This window comes from Corapipo altera, unplaced genomic scaffold, assembly GCF_003945725.1.
Source record: "Corapipo altera isolate COAL_440 unplaced genomic scaffold, ASM394572v1 23, whole genome shotgun sequence".
In the NCBI taxonomy this organism is placed as follows: Eukaryota; Metazoa; Chordata; class Aves; order Passeriformes; family Pipridae; genus Corapipo; species Corapipo altera.
Genome location: NW_020884878.1, coordinates 791,178 through 811,857, shown reverse-complemented (window position 1 = coordinate 811,857; position 20,680 = coordinate 791,178). Strand labels below are relative to the sequence as shown.

At 43.6% G+C, this 20,680-nt stretch overlaps 2 protein-coding genes across 5 annotated transcripts in view; one reads left to right on the top strand and one right to left on the bottom strand.

Moving 5' to 3' along the window:
- SLC38A6 (solute carrier family 38 member 6) overlaps positions 1 to 12,650 on the bottom strand; it is a 41,816-nt gene extending 29,166 nt beyond the window's left edge. Inside the window, exons 1-5 of one of the 2 annotated variants that reach the window (XM_027638093.1) lie at positions 12,542 to 12,650; positions 11,892 to 12,013; positions 11,052 to 11,125; positions 6,802 to 6,854; positions 3,844 to 3,883 (exon numbers count right to left, since the gene is read on the bottom strand). In XM_027638093.1, the coding sequence (XP_027493894.1) occupies positions 3,844 to 3,883; positions 6,802 to 6,854; positions 11,052 to 11,125; positions 11,892 to 11,965 (241 nt within the window). In that variant the 5' untranslated portion in view covers positions 11,966 to 12,013; positions 12,542 to 12,650. Of the gene's footprint in view, positions 1 to 3,843; positions 3,884 to 6,801; positions 6,855 to 11,051; positions 11,126 to 11,891; positions 12,014 to 12,224; positions 12,355 to 12,541 lie in introns of those variants that run through there. The other variant, XM_027638091.1, reaches the window with a different exon arrangement.
- Positions 12,651 to 12,885: 235 nt separating this feature from the next.
- TRMT5 (tRNA methyltransferase 5) lies at positions 12,886 to 19,136 on the top strand. 3 transcript variants are annotated; one of them, XM_027637695.1, is made up of 5 exons: positions 12,886 to 12,924; positions 14,492 to 15,141; positions 15,520 to 15,644; positions 17,148 to 17,802; positions 18,811 to 19,136. In XM_027637695.1, exons 1-5 carry the CDS (start codon positions 12,920 to 12,922, stop codon positions 18,873 to 18,875), a joined length of 1,500 nt encoding a protein of 499 aa, XP_027493496.1. In that variant the 5' UTR covers positions 12,886 to 12,919; the 3' UTR covers positions 18,876 to 19,136. The 3 variants fall into 3 exon arrangements, with proteins under 3 accessions (XP_027493496.1, XP_027493495.1, XP_027493497.1); XM_027637694.1 differs by lacking the exon at positions 12,886 to 12,924 and adding an exon at positions 13,012 to 13,161; XM_027637696.1 differs by lacking the exon at positions 12,886 to 12,924 and adding an exon at positions 13,769 to 13,871.
- The last annotated feature ends 1,544 nt before the right edge of the window (positions 19,137 to 20,680 follow it).

Sequence of the window (20,680 nt, the reverse complement as noted above, 5' to 3'; positions counted from 1 at the left end):
CTTACTACTTACGCTGCAAGATTCCTGATGATTTTCTCTCGGGCACGCGGCCTCCTTTTCAGTCACATCCAGAGAGGATAATTCTAGAAGGAGAAATTACTGTCTGCCTTCCTCCCCTTGGGAAAGCACCTAGGAAGCTCACAGAGCTTCCCTGGCAGGAGAGGGGGAAGGGCTTTGGCCCCCTGTGCCTCATCCCTCACTTCCTAGAAACACAAAGCTATGAAAACAATAGCAGGGACTCCGTCCAACTCCAGTTGCTCCTGGGAAGGATGACACGAAGAGCCAGCGGAGCCGTGGAACTCAGTGTTTTCGATAGCAGCCTCCCTCCCTCCCCGTGTGCCTCCAGGGCTACAGCTTGCCCTCTCCTCTCTTTGAGGGCACCTGACAGGATCTGGAACCCTTCAAGATCCCCTTCTGCACAGCAGGCAAGAAACGGACACCGGGAAGATCACGCCACGGAAAGATGTGGGTGGCAGGAAGGGGTCGGGAGGAGCGGATGGACAAACGGACAGCCCGGTAGGTGCAATGTGATGGTCCCCCCCGCTTCATGTCCACTTTGCACCCACACACACAACTAAGCAGCCCTTTCTAGAACAGGGCAGTTCACATGTAACCAGTCACTAGTCATTTACATTAAAGGGCTGCTGGATTGGGCCAAAATGCTGACAAATAGAGCAACGTAAAAATTAGTAGCACTGGCCCTCCCATTCAACCTTTTGGCTTCCCTTTATTAACAATACCTACATTGCAAGAACAAGAACATACTGATTATAAGGAAAGCAAGGCAAGTCTTCTCCAAGTTTAATCACTCTGAGCTGTACATATTCTATAAAGTCTTTTAAGACACAGTACTAAAATTACCTTAATTTACATTTGGATATTGCGTTATCCTGATGCATCCTGAGTTAATCCTTGGTACTTAAATGGATTTTGGTGTTTGATTTGTGTTACTTGAATCAACATTACAAAGTGTTCCAAGGGATGATTAAAAATCTGCAGGAAAAGTTGAGCACTCTTGTTAGAGACACACGTTAAAATTCCAAGCAGTGCACTTGAAGTAATTTTTTTTAACCTTTTAAATTCCAAATTTGACCAACCAGTGCTTTCCTGCAGCTGTACAAAATTTTTTATTTTTTTTTAAGTTAGATATCCTGCCAGTAGAAAAAAATCAATTCCCCTATCTACACAAATCCCTCAGTGCATGCAATTAGAACGTCACATTCAAATTTGCACATTAAGCTTTCTTTTTAAAAAAAAGCAAAGATGACAAATTGGAAAGCATAACTATTAAAATGAATACTAAAACGCTCTCTCCACCACAAATTATTGTAAATCACTTCTGCACTTAGATTATTTTGGGAAGGGATCAGACAAAACTGTAAAAAAAGCCCAGAGCAGATGCAGATAGTGACAATAACTCTGGCAGAGTTGCTTATTTTAGCCACAAGGCATCTTTCCTTATCTTATGCTCTCCCATCATTTGTGAAATAAGACACTGTATGATGCAACGTGCCCAGGTCTGATGATGGAAGAGGTAACAGAAAACAATTTTATTTTTAGCCTTACTCTGACATCAAAGATGTTGACAGAGTCTGGATGTCTGCCCAACAGGCACCGTGCTGCTGGTCCCTTCAGACAGAAAAACAAAGAGAGGGGAACACCTATCAAAAGCCACTGTGGGCAGAGCCCAAGTTTTATACTTAATCCCAGCATGGATCCCATTCAAGGACAAACTATACTCCACAGTTGCACCACTCCCATTTAAAATCTGCAGAAGGACCAGAAAGACAAGAAAAAAATCCTGTCTTTCCATGCAGTCCTTCAAGAGACAAGGCCCTGAGAAGTGAAGAGAATTATTTGACCTTCTTTATTCTTTTTCAGCAGCCTGTCAGCCTGCAGTACAGTCCCCCTCAAAGCTGGTTCCTGACACAGTGTTGGCCTGGGCTGCAGCATCACAGGGCACTGCCAAAGGTGGTTGTTAAGGAGAGAAATAAGGCAGCTGGAGCTCTGCTCCCAGACAGAGCTCTAAATGCTAAAGAGAAGCTGTGACAGCTCCTTGCAACGACAGAACAACACATCTGCTGTGTAGGAGAAGGTGCCAGAGGCCCAACTTGCCACCCAGGCTTCCCCAGATCACCCACCCTCACAGCCTGGGGCACGTGTAGCCCTACCAACACCAACAGACTCAAGGCAGGAGAGTCAGCTTCCTCTCTTCAGTCCATTTGAAAACAAGCCACCCTTGCAAGTGAATGTACTGGATACATAAGCCATCTCAATGAAACCTGTTGCCCTTGGAAGCAGAACCACCAAACCAGAATTTTTGAAATCTTCCATCGAAATGAGGTCACTCAAAATATTTGGAAGAAGCATTTCAACTTGCAAACCCCTACTTTTTAATTAGTTTGACAGAAACCCGTTGGTTGGCAAACCAGGCCCAACTTGCAGGCACAGAAAGCCACTGCAGAAGTTGGAATAAGGGGTTTGGTAATACCCAGCACACACTAGTTTGGGGCTCTAGAGGTACTGAGCTGAATTTTATTAAAAATGACACAGAGAAGGTTATGAACTGCAATGAGAAAGAAATGAGAGTCATATTTCCTTTGACCACAGAGTCTTGTACATGATCCCAGAATCTCCAGAACCTGCACTGTGTATCCCTCCTCTAGTGCTGTATTTAGAGATCCACTCAAATGGCAAAGGAAATCAAAAGATTTGTTCATTGCTACAGAACATCCTCTAAAACCTGTAAGAATAAATAGTCCTTAATCTTGGAATTGATATGGTCACTCCTGCCTAAAATTAATGCTTGGATTTTCACAGCCATTTCAAATGGGCAGCTTTTATTATTGGAACTTTCAGCATACAGAAATATTCCAAGTTTATCATGAAAGCAGTTACTTGGTCTAGTTCTAGATCTCTACATAGTGACAAAACCCAGCAATAACTGCATTGTCTGGACTTGACAGGTAATCCTACAGGAAAGAACAGCACTGGAATGCTGTTTCCTTCTTTTGATGTACGTGAAAATGTGTGACTTCTTGGTGGTAGGGGACAGAGGAGGGAGCTTTCTCATGATTCCCTCATTTAAAAGAAAATATCCAAAACATTTAGAGCCAAAAAAATCTAAAATTGTTCTGTTAAACACTGTCTACTTTCAGACAAATAATTTCTAAGGGCAATACCACTTAGTGACCATCAGATATGCAAGCATCCCTGAGTAAGAGTTTAAATACAAAACCAAGTAGTGTAATTTTATTAAGCCATGCACCAAGGAAGACAAAATAAGTGTAAGAGGACAGCCCAGCATATGTCAGCATATCAGCCCACATGAACTAAGTTGGGAAGATAAACAACTCCCCCAAATAACAAGGTACTGAACTAACAGGGTAAAAAAAGGCTCCCATTAATGCAGAACATATGAAACATCAGAGCTAAGTAAACACGCAGTTGTTACACAAATAACTAAAATGCATAGGCAGGTTCCAACAGCAAAACCCAAAACACATGATCTGATAAAGTGCAGCTACCAGAAACAAATGTACAGAACAGGGGAGCAGAGATGCTGCTTCCTCAGCCCCTTCCAACCAGCAGTGCCAGCTACAATGGATGTGCTCCACATCCTGGGATGCAGCAACAGGCACACAACCCAACCCCCATAATTTCCCCAATCTACCCCATGACTACAGCCCCTCTGCTCAGCATGATCACAAAAGCCTTTCCTTTAAGTTTTCTGTCCTCTTATGAGCACTTTAATTTAATTATTGCCTTTGGTGTCTGTGGAGCTGTGTAGCCTGTAGAGGTTATACTCCACACAGTTAATGTGGAGCATCTGAAGTTTCTTACCTCCAATATTCTGGATAATTATTGTCGTTGCAACCAGGACCTATAAAAAAAGAATTGATTTCTTTAGAAAGGGTAAGGGTAACTAAAATCGTATGTCCCCGGCAGTCATAAAACACATGTGCATCATCTTAACCAGACCAGATGTGGCAGCGATAACTAGTCCTGAGAGGAAGGGCATCTTCTCCTTAGTGAAGAGTTTAACACATGGAAACCAACACAATCTAAAATGAACACGACAGCAAAAAAGTTCTTCCTGAAAATCGCACGTTTTCATTCTGAGACGACAAAGCAGTAACTCAGTGAAGTTTGATTTGCACAAGACCAGGGTTTTAAATCACTGAAAACATATAAGTGCATCCTAACTGATATCAGGTGAATACAAATGAAAATGATCATTTAGCTCTGAAAAGACAGACAGCAGAGATTTGTACAAGCTCAAGTGCACTTCCCTCACTCCAAAAACTTGAGTGTTTTTAACCGTCAGGGATGTCATTGTTCTTTTAAACTTGTAAACCAGACAGACTTTTTCTTCAGTGTTTGTGATTATTCATACTGGGCTGATATGGGAGCAAAAAATGATCACAGGCTACTAAAATACTTGTCTGAATCCAAAAGAAAATTAACTTCTAACTGAAAAAAAAACCTAAAAGTGGCTATAAAGTTTTCTTCTCAGTTCAGTTCTAAAATATCACGATCATCTAGTGCAGTTTTTCTTTTAACACACTGCTGTTCTTGATGTAGCAGGACACTCCTAAATGAGTGCTACCATTAAGTCAACTTGGTAAAAAATTAAGCCACAAATGTGAGAGTGAGAAGAAAAACAAATTTGTACTTTTGAATAAAATCTGAGAACAGAGTTGCCATTTTTTTCAACTGATCAACTAGAAAATCATTTCAGACTTTAAATGAATTCAAAGTCAGTTCAAAAGTCACCCAGGGAAGGAAAAAAACCCTAAAGTATGGTATCTTGGAGTTTGCCATACATGGAAACAAATACTTCACCCCTTTGGAAAGGGAGAATCAGCAATCTTCCAATGGCAGAAAATTTCCATCCTCACGAATCTCAGAAAAAATATGTTCGAAAGAAAATCACCATAAGGTTGAATATCTGCTCTACTTCAAGAGTAATTAATCAGCCAGTAATTAGTCAGAGTAATTAGTCAGCCTAAGCTATCAGTTCAAGCAAGATCCTACAGTGGTCTGACTGCATCATTCCCTCATGAGTGAGAAAAAAGCAAAAGAAAAAAGTCTGTGCCTGACTGAAGTGAGAATTGCTCAGGGGCAGATTAGAAATGAGAATGGTTGTGGTGAAACCAGAAAAGCCTAAAAATCAACCAGATCAGTTAAAAGGAAGGCATTCAGGAAGATCTCAGAAATATGATTCAGAGTTATTAGATTGCAAATAGAGAAAGTCTGAGATAACACAATCAGAAACAGCAAAGCCTGTTTTGCAGGCAAGTTTTAAGAAAGTTGTATAAATATCAAAGATGCCTCAAGATGGAAAGATAAGTGTTCAGGAAAAGTGTTCTTCAGGAAAACTGGGTGAACTTTGGTTAATTATTTTAGGCAAACAACAGCTTCCCAAACTAAAAATATTCCAGTGCTCTCTATGCACACTGAAAATAAAAGATAATTTTTAGCACAAATTATTTAAACTGAGAATTATGGATAAGCATATTGGGGAGAATTAAAAAAAAATTACTGACATTGGCTACATAGTGAAGCTGTGAAATTTCTTCATCTAAGCTTTTAAATAACAGATCAGACAAACATCTGCCAAGATTGGTTTATGTATGTTCACCCTGGGTTCAGGGCAAAGGCAAACTGAGTCACATTTATTTTGTCCTTAAGATCTAAATTTCTGTGAGCTTCACAAGCAATGGCTTATGGTTAATGTGTGCAGAACAACTCCAGTAAAAAATAACTGCACTTCATACTTTGCTAATATCAAGGTTTATTATCTCTTGAGGTTGATCACTTCAGAACTTTGATCAATAAATATTGATCCTCAGACTACACTCATTAGCTTATTCTTGCTAATGGAAGTCTCACAAACACCTGATATCTCAGTTTTATTTCTCAGTTACATTAAGACATAAAAAAAATCAGACTCCAGCCTGATGAGCGGAACTAATTAAAAAAAAAATTTACATTGTTTCAGTAAAATATTAAAATCACACTTCTGTGTGGTAAAACCTGCTTTTAGTTACTGAAACACAGAGCATAGAATTCATAATAGTAAGTGTGCAGTACTCACAGGCAATATTTCCTGTGCACCCAGTATTACTGGATAACATTGTCTGTTAGAAAAACAGATCCAGTACACACCTAAAAAAGCACAGCTAACATTTTGATTACTCTTATACCAGAAATGCTTAGTTTACTGGTGGTTTTGTTGGTTTTTTTGATTGTTTGTTTGTTGGTTTTTGTTAAGAGTTTTTTAATCATAAAACACCAAGTAAGAAACATTCACGTGAAGAGTTTATTAAATAAAACAAAACAAAAAAAAATACCACGTGCTCTTAGTTGTTCCTGTTGTGGAAATTGCATGAAAGACAATCCCTTACCTTAGATCCCTGTGAAATGCTGGAACACCACCAGTGGATCACTCACCTGTCCCTCAGCAATTTCCAGCACGAGGGGACAGTAACAAACCTGAGCCTGAGTGCTGAGCCCACCGGCCAACAACGCCAGGGAGCACATTTGTACTCACAGCTCAAAACCTTGCATTTTAAGGAGGGTCTATTTTACATTTTACTGAAGTTTGAGCTCCCACAGTCCAGACACACGAACTGAAACCTAGTGAAAAAGTTTCAGGCTGTAACAGAATTTCCAGCACACTGAGGCATCAGTAATTATACAATTTATTTCATCTACGCCTTTTTACGATGCCAGGGACAGTTGCACATCAGAAGCATGAGACCAAGAAGGAAAAGAGAGGTAAAAATAAATACTCACCTTTCCAGCTGATCCAAAGGCAAACAGGCCAAGGTCTTCATAAGAAGTGGCAGCTGTTAGTAAGGGAAAAAAAAAAAAAAAAAGCTAAAATATTTCTAACTTCAAAATCGCTTGGAAGCTCTATCTCTGCCTTCTTCCCCCTTTTTAAATGAACATAATTCAGGTCAAAAGAGCATTCTATAGCATTTTTTATTTATGAAATAGCTTTTATATACGCCTGTACTCCTGCTACAAAATACAGCTCTGTGCTCAAACATTCAGAGACTCAACAGAAACTCAATTTAATATTGAAAGTACTAATATTTAAAAAATAATAGTCATACATTAATGACAAACTGCCTTCTTCCAAAGACTTTTTCCACAGGTGAAGAATTATGAAATTAGCCTCAAGAATTAGATTTAAGATATTTCTATATTTTATTTCTTAAAAGAGCACACTTTTCTTTTAAATAAAGATGATAACAGAGGATAAATTTTCATCTTTCTACAAATATAAACACCATCTCACCAGCTTTTAAAAGTCAGGCACTATTTGTTTTTAAGAGAGCTTAAAATCTATTATTAAAAAAAAAAAAACAAAACAAAACTAAACCAAAACAACAGCAAAGCAAAACCCAGAACAAAACAAAAATCCTGCCCTTACCTGCACCCAACTTACATAATGACATTAAACCAGCCTGTGGTTTCTTGTATAATTTTGTTGGGTTTTAGCTGAAGCTCACTTCTAATATTGCTGGTAACTCAAAGCAATCCCTTCTCAGAGAGAAGGAAATCATATTAAAGCCTTTCATTGTTACTCTGTATTTTGTTATTAGAAACTCAAGTGATATCAAAAAGATGAAAGTTCCCTGAGAAAAACCACTCACTTTCTCGGGATATAATGAAAAGGCCCCACAAGTTTTAACCCTTCAGAGGGTAAAAATTCATCTCAAACCCATGTAATTTTACTGTCACAACACTTGGTTTCTCTTCCTTGGTTCTGTTTGGCAAAATACTGCTCCTGTCACATCTTAATTTAGGGCCCAGCCCTGCAACCTGAGCTGCTGGGGCAGCCCTTCACACCTGAGTGAAGCCCCACTGCAGTAAATGACACGGGAGACACAGAGATCAGGTGACAGGACTGGAGCCTCAGACTCCTCAGACTGCCCAAGATTAGGTGGTTTTATTTCACTGAAGTTCTGCACACATGCAGCAGAGGTGGAAAACAAAACAAAACAAAAAATAAAATCAAAACGAACCCCAAACCTAACAAAACTTCGTTAATTTTCTCACATGATTTTCTCAGTTTCACATGCTGCTCTACTACTGACACCAACACACTACAAAAAAAATAAATGAAATAACAGATTATTTTAAATAAAATTAAATGAGCAACAGTCAGCTCTCAGCATAAACTTGGATTATCTCTTAAACCTCCGGTTACACGAATATGAGTTATATACAAATACAATTAAACAAGAAATAAGTCTTACTAAATTTTATCCTGCATTTTTCTTATTTTTATTAATAAAGTTGTTGATCACAAGAGAAAAAAAAAAAAAGGGCATTTTAGGCAGCCAACTTCGATGGCATCAAAAAATAAAAATCAGCAAAATGTTAAAAGACATTTAAGAGTGAGTTGTTTGCACCACATGGCAACAAATACACAGCATATATGTGTGAGGAGTTATCAGCAAAAAGAACTGGCAGTTTTCCACACAATTCCAAAACAGCAATATGAAACCTTAGAATAATTTCTGTTTCAGCACTCAGTTGAGTTCTGTGAACACTGGGAACCCCTAACACTTAACTGCATTACTTTTGAGATTTCAAGAATATATGGATCAAAATATTAAGGACAATTTATATAAATAAGCTCTGCCTGACTGGTTTAATTTTTATCATGCCATTAACACTCCATGGAAATTACCCCTCTGAACGTGAAGTGAAATTGGCAAGTATAGCAGCAGCAATATTTGTGATTCACTCAGAAAACAAAGAAAGAAAAAAAAAAAAGCCACAAAACTTCAAAGTACATCCCATTTAAACTCCCAGTTCCTCTGCTTTACAGAGCAAGCTCAGCCTTTATCAGCCCCAAACAACACAGGTCGTACTGAATTAACAGAAGGAGAAAACACTGACTAAACTAATCCCAACACAACACTTGACACTTGGGAATATTTTTTTTTTTTGCAAAGCCTTTTGGTCTCCACAAATCTCGGGATTTTGTCGAGGTCCAGACCAACATAAAGAAGCGTCTTCAGTTATTTTTAAACTGCAACCAAAATGCCAGTGCTTAGTAAATCCTGGTCTCTGTTTAAAATGGAATTCATTTTCAGAGCTTCCTTTTCAGAAGGTATTTTATAAGTCAGCTCTTTCCTAACGAACGGTTTACAAACACTTTCAAAGGTTTTTCTTCAGCCCCCTTTAAATTTTTCTAGCTTGTTTTTTAATACAAAAATACTAAAATTTCTTTCTGATTTGTTGCCACGGATTAAGCTTGATACTATAACACTGTTCACAAATGAATGTGATTTTTTTTAAAGAAAAACATTTAATTACCTACTTTGGAATCAAACATGTACTTTGTCAAGGTACAACGGGTCATATTTCCCACTTTTTAAAGACAATGTTCAAAGGAAAAACTCAGAACTCTATCTAACATTTAATTACTTCAATAACTGACAGTAATTATAGGGAATATAATCTCAGATTTTATTTTAAAAAAAAATAAAATAAAATGCAAAAGGTCATAAATCCAGCAAACTTATCCAGACATAGTTCTGGTGCTAGTCCTACCTGCCAGCTTTGGGTGATAATTAATTATTAACTGTAAAGTGCTTGTTTCAGACAAGAAATACTTCATCCTGTCACTTCAGTGGTGCTCCCTGCTTTCAGTTGTCTGCATCTTAAAAATTCTTTCTCGAGGTGGACTGTTGCTTTGGACAACATTCTCACATATTAGGTGTCTAGGTTCACATCCAAACTCTTCTTACTTCAAACAGCTTAAATCCTTAGTTTTCCCCTCTCACCGTAATTTAGGTGCAAGGAACTCTGTAATTATTATTATATTATTATTATTATTAAATTAGTATTTTACCATTTGCAACCTAATATCACTTAGTGCCCATGTAATACAGAATTTTTCAGCCTGAAAGAAGAGGCAAAAAAAGGCCATATGAAAATTACCTCAAATGCACCCTTTTTTTGCTTCTCATGTACATTTCTACCTACTTGTTTCAGGTTCTGATTCCTTTCTAATAAGCAGAGCTCCAGGAGGAGAAAAGCATTACCAGAGACTTAATCCCAAATAATTAAGCAGCCAAAAGTATCAACCATAAAAGTAACCCTACCTCTGAGGAGTGTTTTTTTAAGAATGTGTGAAGGAGATCACTGGACAGGTGAGGACAGGAGCAGCAGATCTAAGAAGAATCAGGAAGCAATCATCTGAGAGACCAAAGGCAGCTAAAGACAACAAAGCCAAGGAGGAAAGAAGCGGAAGCTTTCTCCCACCACCTTTGAAAAGAGAGGAAAACAGATGAGAGGGAAACAATAACCAGGTGACTGGAAAAGACAGAGACTTCCTGCTGTAACGTGATCTTTGTGTACGAGAACTCAGGGAAGCAGGCATTTCACTTACAGCTAAAGGAAGCAAGAATTAAAACATCAGCAGATTTGTTTCTACTCGAGCATTCCCAAAGCAGGGCAGTTCCCAAGGACTGGAACGTGACTTCCCGTTCAGCATAAAAAATGCCGTCAAAACCTGCATCTATAACGCACCACGACAATTGTGATGCTCCAACCTGACCACAAAAACTGAAAGGCATCCATTTCAAACTAGGAACAAAACACACACATTACAAGCAGAAGAATTAAAGGCTGCTATTTCATTGCTCCTAAGCCTACACTGAAAGCAGCAGCACACGCTGATGTAGCGTGGCCCAGCCTGCACCAAAATAATTTCGCTGCAGAAATACAGGATGTGTATATTAGGAAAGATGAGAGAGGCTTTTTGAAAAAAACAATTAAAACCGAAAATCTGGAAACCAGTCGGTTTGGCAGCGACAGCTCACAAGAAACCTCGAACTCAGATTTTTAAATGGCAAATAATAATCATTAAAAAGGTTAAATATTTCAAGACGGGTGAGCCAGGCACGGCTACCTGTTAACATGCTGTTAATTGCAATCAGCACTCATCAATATCACATATTCTGTGACAGAGCTGAGGAAATACTTCAGAGCTCACTGTTAGATAAACCCTTTTCACTTACCAGTCTGAGTGCACATACTGAGCAGAAGAAACACAGAGTAAGAAGCAAGGCTGGCAACAATCAGCAGCAAGACACTAAAAACCACAAAATAGTCACAATTAAAGCACTTTTACAGCACAATGCACTTTCTAGCTTTAAGAATGTTACTTTTGCAAGAATTAAGCTACCACAAGACAAGATTTCCTCATTTTGTGGCTTGTATCTGCTGACTATGGTTCATGTGGTCCCTGATGTTCCCAATACTTGTGAAGTTCCCTGCTCCTTATATTGTTCACTAAGAATATCACACGCTATACAAGGCAAAGGCCTGATCTATGGATTACAAAAAGGACATAAACACAGGAGTTTGTGTGTGTACATACACACAGACAAACACACAGCTTCCAGTGAAGTGGAACCAACACTCAGAAAATGGTAAAAGTGACAATTGTGGTGACTTTGGCATCATTATCCATAGGTCAGCAGGTACAACAATTAAGTGCAAACAAAAGGACAAGCTGATTCACAATTTTCAGACACATATCCTTCCTTACTCCCAAAGGCCCATTGCTGGAACTACAGGAGATAACAGCTTTGAAAGGAAACTGCCAATCTATCAGGAGTAATGGCCAAGAAATTGCCACCATGTGGCAATTCAATGCAACGTCTGGGCAGGGCTTATGTCAGGCCTGATCTGAATGACTAAACCAAAGAGGGAAGATCTTATTCAACAATTCTGAAAAGCACATGCTATTTATTTCTTCCTCAGATTTGCACAGGAGCCTTTGTAATCAAGTTTTGCTCCACTTAAAACTACAAGCTGAGTTTAAAAATGAGGATATGTAAAAACTGAAAACTTACCTAAAGCCCATGATCCCTGTGTTGGCCATAGCATAGGATAAGCCAAGTATCCCACTGCCCATGATTGCATTCATTAGGTTGAACACCGAGAAAGCAAAGGAGGAACCACGACTTGAAGAACTCTGTGAAAAGGCCCAGAAAAAGAAGTGCAATTAGTGCTAGAGGCGTTTTGGTCTCTCACAGGAGGTAATTTAAGGGAGGGGGCCACAGTCAACTTTTCCTTCCTTAATCTAAATCAAGAAAACCTCATTTCTCACTCTTAAGACCCTGCAAACCCTTGCTGCGCACACAACGACACGATGTTGCCCCGCAGGCATCCCAAATGCCCACAGCCTTTGAGTACAGTGACAGTAGAGCGCAAAAAAGAAGATTTATGGCTCGGAGCAGGCTCTCCCTGCGTGGGCACATGGCAGCGCTTCCGAGCGCTCGGCACTCACAGAACCAAAGGGATCCCGAGCAGAACCAAAGGCACCAAGAGCAGCAGCTCAGCCCCCCCCTTCCCCAGGTGTCAGCCCGGAGCCGCCCCGCACAGCCCCGTCCCGCCCGCCCGACCTTTGAGCCCGAGCTCCCCGAGCTCCCCCTCACACCGCACCCAGCGCGGCCGCGCAGCCCCCTCGGGGCTCTCCCTCCCCGCCGCCCCTCACACGCACGCTGCGCGCCGCCGGCGGCGGCAGCAGCAGCGGGGCGGACTCCCCGTCCTCCTCCTCCTCCTCGTCCTCCTCGTCCTGCAGGCGGGCGGACAGGTACCACCCGCGGGCGGGCAGGGACGGGGCGCTGCGGGACCCCCAGGGCGGCGGCGCCATCGCCCCCCGCGTACCCAGCGCTCTGAGGGGCGCGCCGGGGGCGGGGCCAGTTTTTTGGGGGGCGTGACCATTTAAGGGGGCGTGGTCGCAGCGGCGGCCCCGTCTGCCCTATTTGGGGCGCGCGGGGGGGGCGTGGTCATCCTGGAGGGGCGTGGCCAATGCTCTGGCCCCGCCCTCCCCCGGCGCGGCGGCGATGACGCGCGCGCGCGGCGCGCGGGGCCCGGCATGAGGTGAGGGCGGGGGGGGAAGGAGAAAGGGAGCGGGGAGAGATTTCCCTGAGGGAAGAACGGGATAAACCGGGATCGCGGCGCTGAGGGAGAGGCTGCTCTGCCCACCTGGGAAGGTGGTGCAGTGGCCTCCAGCCAGAATACAGCGCGGGGGTGGGAGGGGGGAGTTTATTTTGTGGGCTTATCCAGAAGCGACAGGATGAGAGGACTTGGCCTTAAGCTGCGCCAGGGGAGGTTCAGGTTGGACATCGGGAGGAATTGCTTCACAGAAGGGCTGATGAGGCATCGGAATGGGCTGTCCGGGGAGGTAGTGAGTCTCGGTCCCTGGAGGTGTCTAAGGAGAGACTGGACGGGGCACTCGGTGCCGTGGTCTGGTTGACACGGCGGTGTTGGGGCACAGGTTGGACTCGGTGATCCCGGAGATCTCCTCCAACCACAGTCGATTCTGTGATCCTGAAGTACTGATTCAATAGTTTCCGTCTAGGGAGAAGGCAAATGCCCCAGGAGAAGAAACACAGGGATGCTCAGGCCTCTGGATGAGGGATTTCTAGGAATGCAGTGTTTAATTTCTCAGTCAACAGGCGAAGGAGTTGCTTTGCCAAAAGCCTGGCTTAGGGAAATGGGCTGGTTGGGAGATGCAGGGAGGATGGGAGCAGGACCAGCTTTGCCAGGGTTTGGGCACAGCAGCTTTGGGAAGGAGAGACTGCACAGCCTGGAACCCTGGAGGAGGGCAGTGGCTGAGGGAGGCAGGAGAACCAGTTTCCTTTCAGAGCAGGTTTGCATCTTTTCTATCAAACCCCGATCTCAAAACAAGCTTCCCAAGAGGTCAGGAGAGATGCCAGCCTTGAGCACCGCCTAAACCGTTGGTTCCTGCCTTGGAGCAGCAGATGCAGAGTCAGAAAATTGGCCCTTTTGGACTATCTCTAGTGGAGGAAACCATTTAGAGGAGGGTAAAGCCACTTTTAAAAGTTCCCCATCCCATGGATGAACTGTAGAATGGGGCTCGGTCACTGGAAGAGCCATTTCTAGTGCTCCCCTGGGCCTTATAGGGAACACTGGATTTAATTAATGATCTTCCTGGCATGCAGCCCATGGAGCAAAGACACTGTGGAGTGTGTAACACCTTACACTGGGGTCTGGGAGGCAGAAATCACCAAAGAGTGATCATGACCACTATTGCTAAAAACTGTTTTCTAGCAACCACTGCTTGGTAATGAATTTTATCAGACACAGAATGGATCCAACAGTAGGATCGAGACAGTAGAAATCTTTCCATGTGGCTTACTTAATTAATATCACATTTGTTAGAACAAGGAGAGGTCATTGTTTTTTGGCAGGAGGGGATTATCTTGCTGCTTGAAGTTAGTTGGTGTTTAAGTCTAAAAACACATTTGCAAAATAACAGACATTTGCAGTATATATTTTATAATAAAGAGCTTTACTAAACTATTGTGGATTGTTTGGTACAGATGGAAATTCTGGTTTAAGAGAACAGCAAATCCATGTGATTTGCAGCCTTTTTAATGGAATGATTACATAATGTCTATAAAATGAATAATTTCTCTTCTAGGACTTTGTGGAGATTTGGATACTCTGCCAGACTACTGAAAACTAATCATTTTAGGACAGCTGCATCAAATACATCATTTCCAGCAGTTTGGATGCTCTTGGCACAATATTCTGGCAGAATACCTGGGCCCTTTGTAGTAGTTAGAAAAAACACTTTCTCCACGATGCCTGAAACCGTGGAGGATAAAGCTAATCCAGAACTGTATTCACCACATCCTGGAGTGCGTGGGATGACACTGCTCAACAGAGAGGCTTTTAAAAGGACAGTTGTTGTTCCAGCTCTTAAAGTCAAGAAAGAAATTGTAAATAGTTTGCTGAAGTCCCTAAAACAGTCGGTCCTGCAGCGTCCCGGTCTGAGGCGAGTGGTTGAGGATCCAGAAGATGAGGACAGTAGACTTGTTATCCTGGATCCTCATATAATACCAGGATTCTCACTGGGAGAATCAGAGCAGCAGGTGCTGAAAGAGCTCGGTGTTGATCCCGAGGTGTCCAGGTATAACCTGGAGCTGACCTACGAGAACTTCAAGTCGGAGGAGATCCTGCGAGCGGTGCTTCCTGAGGGTCAGGAGGTCACCTCGGGGTTCAGCCGTGTTGGCCACATAGCACATCTGAATCTCAGGGACCACCAGCTGCCCTACAGACATTTGATTGGTAGGTAAAACTGCTCCTCTCAAAAAAGTAATTTGTATATTTGGTATATTTCCCAGAAGATATTTTATGAAGTGTCACTTGCACAAAGAAAACTTCTGATTGCTTTTTATTTTGGCTTCAAGTAGCCTTGTGCTGATGCTGTAGCTGTGCCCAGAGGGCACAATTCTCTCCTCTCTCTGCACTGAGCACTGGCTCAGGGGGAAGTGTGTGCCTTAAAAAGGTGTCACAGCTGCAACCCTGAGTCAGCAGAGGGAGATTGTTCCAACACACACTTACTTTTGTTATTTTTAACTGTTAACAGCAGGTTTGTTGTGGCTGTTGCAGAACATTAAAAGGTTGTGGTCCCGTAACCAGAATATCTTTTGCCGTCTCTTTCAGGCCAGGTTATAATTGACAAGAATCCAGGAATCACCTGTGCAGTGAATAAAACCAATATTATTGACAGCACATACAGGAATTTTGAAATGGAAGTGCTCGCTGGAGAGAAGAACCTGGTAACCAAGGTACAGGCCTTTTCCCCCTGGTATTTTAATTTTAATATGCTAAAACCCAAGGGCATCTTCTGGAAAGAGATGATGCAGGGATGCTGTTGAGACCACTCCTTTGCACAGTGCCCTTCCTGACACCTGTCTGAGCATCAAGGTTGGCTGTTACTTCTGCATTCCCTTGTCCTGGTCTGCCAAGGGCAAACTCAGCCATAGGGATCATGAAGACACTTATTCTTTCAAGTACACAGCCTAGATTTAATGCTGTGTAAAAGCAGCTGCAGTAAAGGTTTCTTACAGAGATACTAATGACAAACTTGTACTGGGGGATGTTTCTCAAAGCCAAAATATTCAGCGGATTTGATCTAAGAAAATGCAGGTTTTTAGTGTCACCAAGCCTTGTCCGGTGGCTGGTATAGAACCTAAGAGTTTGTTTTCAATCTGATTGGCTTTGCAACTCAGGCAACGTTTTGCCTTTGCCTTTTTCCTTTTCTGACAGCAGCAAGACAAACCTCCTCTCTCCTCTGTCCTGACATTTGTCAGGTGCAATCACTGTGGGACTGCCAGGCATCCTTCGCGTAGGGTTTCTTGTCTGTAGCTGGAAACTTGGCCACGGCTCCCACAAAAATATTTTCCCTATCTGTGAGCAGTTTTATACTTTCAGAAGAGAAGACATTAGATTACCAAATAAAAAGGTTGAATATCTTGGTAGAACATCCTGTACACGCACAGAGAAGGCAATTGAATTGTCAAGGCAGCAGCGAGGATCAAATACTGGGCAGATGGTGTTACCCTACACCTGGCACACCGTGGGGCTGCACCCAGCACTGCAGATACACTTCAGGATGTTTCTTGCTGGCAAAGCAAACGATGGGGTGATTTGGATCTGAAGTTACTGTACTTTGGAGTCACACAATTCCAGTGTGGTGGTGCAAAGAGAGTATTATCTTGCATCCCATTCTCATCTGAATAAATACTGTTTCTTTTCAGGTCTGTTCTTAAGATAGTGGTCATTCCAAAGTTTGGGTTTGGATCAGTTTCCAGACTATGTCACCTTGAGAGATGAAATACAGTATTTTTCAAGCTGCAGAACTGGCTCCCAGTGGCTTTGACTTTGGCTGAGGGTTCCTGTTCTTGTGCCGTATCATTCTCAGACGCTTATTTACTGTGTGGGCTCCTCTAAGGAGGGTTTGAGGCATCTTCCCAAGGTCTGCTTTCAATAAAGGAGTTGTCAGTCAGCCACAAAGCTGTTGAAAAGCCTCGTTTTTTCTTATGGTCATTTTTAAGTTGCTGCTTTGTTTCCACCTGGTGATTGAGACAGGCATAACCCAGTCATCGGGATTGACAGTGGGGGACATTCCTCATGGCAGTTTCTGATGAGCTGGATCCAGTTTTACAAGGTTCCTGTGTCCTACCAGTGGGACAAACGTTGATGCACCCATTACCTTTCGACAAGGCACCTTGGTTTTTAGCTCTCTGAATTACTGATAATTAAACACAGAAAATGTTTTGGACTTTCAGGTCAAAGAAAATAACATTGCGTATGAATTGGACTTTTCCAAAGTGTACTGGAACCCACGCCTTTCCACGGAACACGGCCGTATCGTGGAGCTGTTGAAGCCTGGCGATGTCCTTTTCGATGTCTTTGCTGGGATCGGACCTTTTGCCATTCCAGCAGCAAAGAAAAAGTGCCGCGTGTTCGCCAACGACCTCAATCCCGAGTCCTACAACTGGCTCCTGCACAACTGCAGGCTAAACAAAGTAGAGACCAAAGTGAAAGCGTTCAACATGGATGGCAGGGAATTCCTCCGGGGGCCGGTACGGGAGGAGCTGAGCAAAGAGCTCCCACTCATGAAGGAGGAGCAGAAAAACGCTTTCCACATAGTCATGAACTTGCCAGCGCTGGCTGTTGAATTCCTGGATGTTTTCAGGCATCTCTTGGTCGGGGAGCCATGCAGTGCTGCTGCCCTTCCCACTGTGCACTGCTACGGGTTCTCCAAGCACGAGGACCCAGCCAAAGACATTCAGGAACGAGCGGAGGCGTCGCTGGGAACCTCCCTGGGTGGACGCTGTTCTACGTTCCCGGTCAGGAACGTGGCGCCCAACAAGGAGATGCTGTGCATCAGCTTCCAGGTCCCAGCAGATGTGCTGTACAAGAGGCCCTGCCCTGATGAAGGTAAGGAACAACCCTCCCACGTGGCACTGGGATTTCAGGCTCCACCTTTTGCTGCCTCGGGCTGGTCCCACCCTGTGGGCCGCTCAGGCCCGTGCGACAGCGACACTGGATTTGGGATGAGTGCGGAGGTGGCCGGCAGGACCGAGTGCCTGCATGTGTGCAGCAGCTGCAGGGCTTCCTATGCTCCTGGAAACAGCAGCCTGCTCCTCAGATCCCAGCATGAGCCTCCCCAGAAACATGGGGGACTGGATAGGATCACCCCACAGGCCGTAAAGCAGACCTTTATGCCTTGGGTTGTGTACTGGGGGAGGATGGGGACTCAGCAATCCTTGTGGGCCCTTCCAACGCAGGATATTCAGTGAGTCTGTGATCTAATGCCAAACACAGTTTTCTGTTAGCTCGGTACTTAAGAGCTGGAGCTGCATTTTTGCCCAGAACGGTGCACTTCCAAGGGACTGGTCCCAGCTCTGACCTTCTCCCTTATGCTCACATGGACTCAGTGTAGGGCTGGAGCCACCACATCAGCAGAGTCAGGTTCTGTGCAATTTAACTGGACAGGGACACCCTTAGAGAGCTTCAGTGCTGAATTTGGTTACTTTGTGGTTTGTTTTTTTTAATAGTTGGTCATTTGTTTCTTGCAGTACTTGTAGAAACTGGTTGGTTTTCGTGATCTTGGGCTTTGCAGCACGTGACAAGGCTGCAGTTACATGAACTTAAGGAAAGGAGGGTTTTTTAAAGCTTTAATGCCATGAAACTTATTTTTATGCTGTTTTGGGTAGCACTGAGATGTAGGTCAAAATCTATTTCCATACAGGTTTTTTGAAAGTCCTTTTTGGCATTTAGTAAAGATCCCCCATTACTGCTGTAACAGTTTTCGTTTGTGACTGTTAATCCTGATTTTAACTCTCATCTCTTCCTGTTAAATCCCTTAAGCATTCCAGGGCTTGTGGTTTAGCTGAGTCTGTTTACTGCACATTAAATAACTTACTTTTTCTAACCTTTTTCCAGCAAAACCAGCCTCAAAACGTCTGTGTACCAGCCAAGGTTTTTCTGAAGAGAAGTTACTGAGCTGAAGACTGGAGTTATGGTGACTACCTTAGTTTGTGTAAAGGGTATTTAGGGTGCCTCTGGTTTACCTGTTGAGTTATTCACAGCATACCTGTGTTACCCAGCGAGATGCACAGTGCATGTTGCAGCTTTCCTTTGGGAGCCCTGCTTCCTGCATTTACCTTTTTTTTTTTTTTTAATTGTGGGATCGATAAGCAGATTGAAACTGTTGTTACTACAAAAAAATTAAAACTTTGCTCTTTTGTAATAAGTGTGCTTTAGTACTTCTCTGCTCTCTATTGTTTCACGCCCTGTGCTGATTCAGTGACACAGCCTGGGGTGGTTTTCTGCTGTGGCATTTTGATAATGTGCAGTTTGTGGGGAGAACAGATTTTTATATTTTGCCGGTTCTAGGAAAGTGATTTATATAACCCCTGCCTTGGATTCTCTCTGACAAACATTCTGCTGTTTCAGAATATTGGATTACGGTGAGCAGATGCACAAGCAGCCCTTGTGTAAGGAAGATGACCTTTCAGAAACTTAACCTGAGATAGAGACAGGGCCAAATAGCCACATATCCTATGGGTTTGAGTAAAAAATGCTTTTGAACACTGAGATTTAGTTGGGGATTAGTTGACTCCTGACTTTGAGTTTGCCCACTGTTAGAGCAGGAAAGACTCTAATGCCTTTTGCACGTTTGCAGAATAAGTACATGTTTGTATTGAAGTGCCAGACTGAAACCAGCACCTGGAAAACAGTCCTCTCTTCCTGAAACTGTGTCCTCCCGTGTCTTTTGTGCCTCTGCCCTCTCCCAGCTCTCCCCCACCTCCGACTGCTTCCCTGCTGCAGTCCCGGGATGATCTCTCTGACTGGCTGCTTGTATTCTGCAGGGATTTGAAAAGCCTCTGCCTTTGATTTCCTTTTCTTGCCCGTCCAAACTATTGTTGGGCAACATGAACCACAAACAGTTTATTTGGCCGGGGAACTCAGCTCGCCCTCTCGGTGTCAGATATTTCCCCTCAGTCCCCACTCCCAGCTCACGCCCAGCAACTCCCTTACCAGATGTCCATCCCACTCCTGGCTCTGCTGCTGTGGCTCCATCCCCGGAGCCTGCAGCCTGCAGGATGTTTGGTTCTCACCCAAGCACCGCTAAGGGCCGTGGGTTTGTTTTGCTCGTGGCTCAGTGTGACAGCCTTTCTCTCCCTTGGCTCCACAGCCCGTGCTGGGAGCACATTTATCAATCCGGAGGGAGAGGGCCGTCATGACTCACCCGTGCTGTCCTGAGCACTGCCATACAGATTCCTCCCTGGACTGCACTGCAGCCTGAGCCTTCCCCCTCTGGCCTTTGTGGTCTCAGCAGCTCCAGCCTGTGTGTCCTCCCAGGCACTGCTGCGCCAGGAGCGCGCTGGGCTCTCACCCCCAGCCTGTGCTCCTGCTCTGCTGCTCTCCAGCTGCTGCCCTCTGCCTTTCCCATAAACATCTGACAGTGGCTCCTGTTCCCTGGAGCCCTCCACAACCGCTGCTGGAGTGACAAGGCCCTCGACCATTCTGGAACGATGCAGTGAGCCTGTGAGCTCTGCTGACACGCCTGACACAGACTGCAGGTCCCTGTAACTCTGCCATTGCTTCACAGCCCAAATTCAGGGCTTCTCAGCACTACTGCACCAGCAGAGACCCGGCCTTGATCACCACTTCTGGGTGGAGCAAGTCAAGTGTGTAACTGATTTCCAGCACGTCACTAAAGCGTCCCAGGGAAGGATTTGATCCCAGGGCAGGGAAGGTTTTGTTCCCCTAAGGACTGAGTGCCAGTGTTACTCCAGCAGCATAACTT

Coding starts and splice junctions, on each gene's coding strand:
- TRMT5 (XM_027637694.1), top strand. CDS start 13,121: ATGAGAGGACTTGGCCTTAAGCTGCGCCAGGGGAGGTTCAG. Junction 15,645..17,147: donor AGAAGAACCTGGTAACCAAG/GTACAGGCCTTT, acceptor TTGGACTTTCAG/GTCAAAGAAAATAACATTGC. Junction 17,803..18,810: donor GAGGCCCTGCCCTGATGAAG/GTAAGGAACAAC, acceptor ACCTTTTTCCAG/CAAAACCAGCCTCAAAACGT.